The sequence below is a fragment of the Ooceraea biroi genome, chromosome 12, assembly GCF_003672135.1.
Source record: "Ooceraea biroi isolate clonal line C1 chromosome 12, Obir_v5.4, whole genome shotgun sequence".
Classification (NCBI taxonomy): Eukaryota; Metazoa; Arthropoda; class Insecta; order Hymenoptera; family Formicidae; genus Ooceraea; species Ooceraea biroi.
Window position 1 is genome coordinate 871722 of NC_039517.1, and position 5897 is coordinate 877618.

At 41.0% G+C, this 5897-nt stretch overlaps 1 protein-coding gene across 1 annotated transcript; it reads right to left on the minus strand.

Annotated features, from left to right (window-relative positions):
* Positions 1-1987, minus strand: LOC105278888 (zinc finger protein 865). The gene is made up of 3 exons (XM_026974309.1): positions 1844-1987; positions 1412-1661; positions 1-647 (listed from the first exon to the last, which is right to left on the minus strand). Exons 1-3 carry the CDS (start codon positions 1985-1987, stop codon positions 1-3), a joined length of 1041 nt encoding a protein of 346 aa, XP_026830110.1.
* Positions 1988-5897: the final 3910 nt, after the last annotated feature.

Below are 5897 nucleotides of genomic sequence, written 5' to 3' on the forward strand. Positions count from 1 at the left end.
CTATCTGCGTACGTGATGCTTTCGTTTCGGTGTTGATCTCGCGATCATTTCGTCATTATGCGCGTCTAAGTGCTTAGCCTGCATGTGTTTCTTAAAATCTCCCTTCCTGATGAAGATCTTGCTGCAGATGCTGCAGTTGTAACGGCTCTTGCGTACCCCGTGTCGTATCAGGTGCTTGTTGAAGTTGCTAGGATCTCTCCAGCTGTGATTGCAAATGTTACAATGAAGCGGCTTGTAACCAGTATGCGTGCGGATGTGAATCTTCAGATTGTATTTCCCGGAGATCACGCGCTTGCAGAACATGCACTCGTAACTCTTCCCGTCCGGCAACGGGTCGATATTTTTGATGCTCTTTTCCACTTCCGCAGGGTCCATCTTGTCGAAGGCCGGCGACGAGACTGGATTGAGAGCGAGCAGTGAATTTATCTGGAAGCTTGCGGTTCTGTTATTGGGTTGTTGAGTCGTCAGGACGCTGAGATCTAAAGGTTTATCTTGGTCCAAGTTCGGGATGTATGCGATTTTGTTCGCCAGGAGTGTCCAGATGTGGCTGTGCTTCAAATGGTGGCAATCTAGCGCCAAATGCAGCTTCAATGCATTCGGAAATGAGAAGCTGTTGTTACAGATGTCGCAGGTGTAGATGTTCTGTTCTGCAATCAACAATTGATAGATATTTCTATCAAATTGATCAAATTTGTTAATAAAATTGATAGATGTTGTCTAATGTTCTTTCTTTCTTTAGGCTCCATTAATATAATAAATATTCCATGGCTGTAGACATGCGTGTATGGAGGATATAATTTTATGATAAACACACGTTTCGTGCGCAAAGATCGATCGAGGGAAAATCTCTTAAGGCGATCCTGGAGTCGTCTGTATTACCGGCGGAATCGGTGATTTTCCTGCATTTTTCAAGAAATATATCTTTTTATTGAATTCACAGAATGAAAAATCCTTTTCCACGATGAAAGTACACAATAATGTAATGTGGAAAATAGGACTTAACTTTCCAAATGGAAAAAAAATCAAAATTGTGATTTTTTTCCATTTGGAAAGTTAAGTCCTATTTTCCACACTACATTATTGTGTGTACTTTCATCGTGGAAAAGGATTTTTCATTCTGTGAATTCAATAAAAAGATATATTTCTTGAAAAATGCAGGAAAATCATCGATTTCGCCGGTAATACAGACGCCACGACGGAGTTCACTGGCCACTCCAGGATCACCTTAACGATAAAAATAAGTTTATCAGATTTAATATTTAATTAATCAGTCGTTAGAAAATTATTAAATGTGGTAAATAATAACATCTGACAATGGCCGAAAAGATACCGAAGAATTGTATTAAGTCGATCGTTATAAGATCGCGAAGACAACTGAGTTTCATAAATCTAGTGTAATCTAGGATCATACCTTTCATGTGGGTTGTTTCTAACAACGGAATTTTGAATAAAGTGCGAGTACACTCTCCGAACCACATGCGTAACGGCTCTCCTGGTTGTATCGTGCTTATGATTTTTAATTTCACTCCGTCGTTAATACGGTAGAGTAGGACGTTGGCACTCGGGCAGTCCTCCGCCAGGGTAATGTTTTTCAGCCAGTAACATGGATTTTTAAACTCGAAACACTTCAAGTGGCCGTTCGCCTCGACAATTTTGACATCCTAGGCAATTGGATTTTTAATTCAGATTTAATTAGAAAACTAAAATTCTGTGAAATATCTTATTTTATCCGTCCGCAATCTGTTAATGTTCTTAACGTCAGCCCGAACGTATTTTTCTATGCAGTAGAGATTTCCGCGAAGAGCGAATGTGAGATAATCTGATAAACATTTTTATCGCTTACATCTTGCATGGCCAAAGATGTGTTTGGTCGGTACAGCACGTTCACGTCGATGATACCCGTGGTCGATGAGCCCACGTTGAGGACTTGAGCTGCTCGAACGAGTGATGTGCTCACATTGAAGTCGGGTTTTCCGGTGGAATACATCTTCGAGATGCTGACGTAGAAAGTTCCCAAAGTTCTCCACGAGGATCGAGCTTTCCTCTCAGCCCGATATTCCGCCCTTCGCGCACGCAGTTTCCGGTTCCTCTTCGGTGCCGCCTTGGTTTCCCTTGATTTTTCTTCGCCGGCGATCCGGAAAAACTGATTCTATCGCGAAAACCTCTGGGTGCACCACAATGATGATAAGATTAAAAACGTACCGTTTACCGTCTCGCGCGTTATCGATGCGCTGCCGTTTCTTCGGGACGAAAGCTAATGAAGTACTGAAGCTTCGTCTTCGAAGTCGACTAACGTAATGACGGGCTTTCTTATTGTATCAGCGCGGTCATTTTCGTGCTTGATAAAACTCCCCCTCTTCCGCGCTCGGAATGATACGTTGTGATGTATCTACGAACACTCCCTATCTCTGTCCTGATGATGCGTGTGCATATTGCACTTGAGTCGGAAGGCCCTTTGGTCACTTACATCATGTCATTGGCACGATCGTGCGTAGAAGGAGGAGCTGACTGGCCTCTTGAAACACCTTTACTTGCTGCACAGCAACAGGCATGATTCCTCATTATGTACAGGGTGGGGAAAAATTATTGGTCAAGCTTTCGCCAGTCGATTCTACTCGTCGAGATCGCCAACATTGCATCATAAACATGGTGCCGCAAAATTAACTTTCAAGGTCATTTTCAATGTCAAATTTTTTTTATTGGCTTAGTCGATTCTACTCGTCGAGCTGAACAAAAGTCTCAAAGAGACCATATGCCGGAAATCAATATTTCATAGAGAAATCTTCGTTTGAAGTTTTTAGAAGCCAAAAAATTTCGTAAAATTAATTGTGATGAATGTAAAATCTGCTTAATCTACTCTTAACGCTACCCAGGAACAACGAAGTGGGCGTGGTAGATTTTTGTTCCCTTCGGGGTATCTTGGTACCCAGTAACATTTCAACGGCTGTTGGTTCCTTAAAGCAACGGTCATTTGCCTCGGAGAGGAATAATATATTGCTCCATAAGACATTCGTTACTTGTGCTTAAGAAGCTTTCCATCCATATCCAGACCTTTTTCGTGATTATTAGAAGACCGCCGCTGATCTTGAATCAATTTTCAGTGTAAAATTAAAAAAAAATTGTTTTAATTTTTTACCAAATTTTTTCTAAGAATAACGTTGCTGTAGCATGCCTCGACGTGGTGGCCGTGGTGGTCGTGATCGGGCGCTTCGGGATGGGCGTGACCAACGTCTAATGCTTCGAGCAATTGATTGTGCTCATGGTAATTACACACGAGCACGAGTTCTTTATGCTAGTTGGTTGCGACGCCAAGCTAATGGCAGACCATTACGTCCAGGGTCCGTGCCTGATCGTCGAGAATTTCAACGACTCGATGAACGATTACATGATCAGGAGCAAATGAATTTTGCAGATGCTGGCCACCGTAGGGCAGGTCGTCCTCGTGTGTCTTGGAGAATTGAGGAACGTGTGATTGCTCTAGCTCGAACTTATCCTGTCATGGGATCACGACGCATAGGCGCGCGAGTAGGGGTTGATCATAAAACAGTCTTGCGCATTCTCCGTGAGGAAGGCCTACGACCCTACAAAGTGCAGGTAGTGCATGAGTTACGACCTGGTGATCGCACAGCTCGTCTTCGTTTTTGTCGGTGGATGCTTCGCAAGATCCGAAGATATCGGCACTTTCTGAAAAATATAGTGTTCACTGATGAATCCAGTTTTTCCAGCACTTCCATTTTGAACCGGCAAAATGTTCGCATCTGGCGCAGACGCAATCCACACGCAATGGTCCAAAGAGTTCAGCAGGGCCGTTTTTCAGTCAATGTTTGGGCAGGGATACTCGGGAATGATTATATTGCTCCTGTGTTTCTCTCAAACCGATTGTCAAGCGTTGAGTATTTGCGGTTTCTACGTCATACTCTCCTGAATCGACTGCGACGTATGGTTCCGAGGAATGCCCGTAATCGAATTTTTTTTATGCATGACGGTGCTCCACCGCATTTCGGCAGGCAAGTCTGCGCTTTTTTACAACGAGTTTTTGGAACTCGATGGATCGGTCGTAATCCTGCGCCACACTTATGGCCCGCCCGTTCACCTGACCTGAACCCTCTGGACTTTTATTTCTGGGGAGCTCTGAAAGCCATTGTTTATGGGTCAAGCAGGGCTTTAAGGACAGTTCAGGATTTACGAGATCGCATTGAAGAGGCGGTTGCTACTTTAGCACGAAATCGAGCTGTGCTCCGTAGAGTGCGAGATAATTTGGTGGAGAGACTCCAAGCTTGCATTGATAACGGTGGTGGTCACATTGAAGCTGGCAGACAAGCACAACTGCTCAGAGCTATTGGGGCCGATGGGTCAGTTCTGTTTGTTCGTAGGTAGCGTCGACGACGATAAAGTGAGAGGCAAGGGGAACTCACTGTAATCAAGTCACCCCGAAGGGAACAGAAATCTACCACGTCCACGTCGTTGTTCCTGGGTAGCGCTAAGAGTAGATTAAGCAGATTTTTGACCTTGAAAACGAATTTTTCAGGGTCATTTTTGGGGGGTGATTTTCGCTAATCATGATCAGGATATTCAGAACATGATTTTAAGAACTTTATAAGCATCAGATTTATTTTCTGACTTCATAAAAATCGATTTTTTTGAAATTTCAGGCAAAAAAACTTCAAACGAAGAGTTCTCTGTGAAATATTGATTTCCGGCATATGGTCCTTTTGAGACTTTTGTTTAGCTCGACGAGTAGAATCGACTAAGCCAATAAAAAATTTTGACATTGAAAATGACCTTGAAAGTTAATTTTGCGGCACCATGTTTATAATGCAATGTTGGCGATCTCGACGAGTAGAATCGACTGGCGAAAGCTTGACCAATAATTTTTCCCCACCCTGTACACATGGGGTTTTCCTATTTCTCTTTTTAATTGAAGGTAAACTCTAGGTGACGAGTATCTGCCCGAGAAGAATCAAAATGAGAAACGGTTTCTAAGTTAGCAGCAGTTCAGATAAGAAAGAGATTAAGAATTTTTATTTTTTTTAACTATGCGGGAAGTTTCGCTGCCTCTGAAAAAGAATTAGTTTGTACGTACTTATGGTATTCTTTTGAAGTTGTATGAAATGACCAACGCGAATTAAAAGAGATAGTAGAAACGCCGAAGTTATCAGGTAAAAGTGTTGCGGTGGAGCTTTTTTGAAGAACTCAGTAACGCGAATTCCAGCTTCAGCTTTTTGACGAAACCGAAAAAGATTTATTTGTTATGTGAGACGAATCATTACGTCTCGGTACTCTTAAAGTGTCGATACGGTATCTATTTTATTAATCTACTTTATTTACTTTATCTATTTTTTTATACGTGTGTTTACACTGTGTGAAAGATATGTATATAGATATACGAATATAAACGGGCGTACAAACAGAGACGGAGTCATGTAGCATTCAAACAGAATAAATTTTAAACGCGGTTAAACATAAACGTATATACAACACATAGAATTCTTTAGAATTCTTTATTTTCAACATTAACGATAAAATACATCTATCGCCATTTCTTTTATATTGGTAAAAGTAGACACTTTTGGCAAATCGATTCTCGCATTTTTAACAAGATGTGTATAAAATTATACATCTACCAACTACATCATACTAATTATATCTATCAACAATCGCATATTTCTAACTTAAACTAGTGGTCTGGTAAACTCCAATAGCTCTGACAGATCGGCCAAATTGCAAAATTGGTATAAACCACCAATAATGTAATGCACATAATATACGTTATAAAATATATAACAAAATTATAATAAATAAGAGTTACAACAAATTACAAGTCAAGAAACAATTAATTAATAGGATAAATAAAATAAATACAAACTCAATAAAAACAAATAAATAAATTAAACATA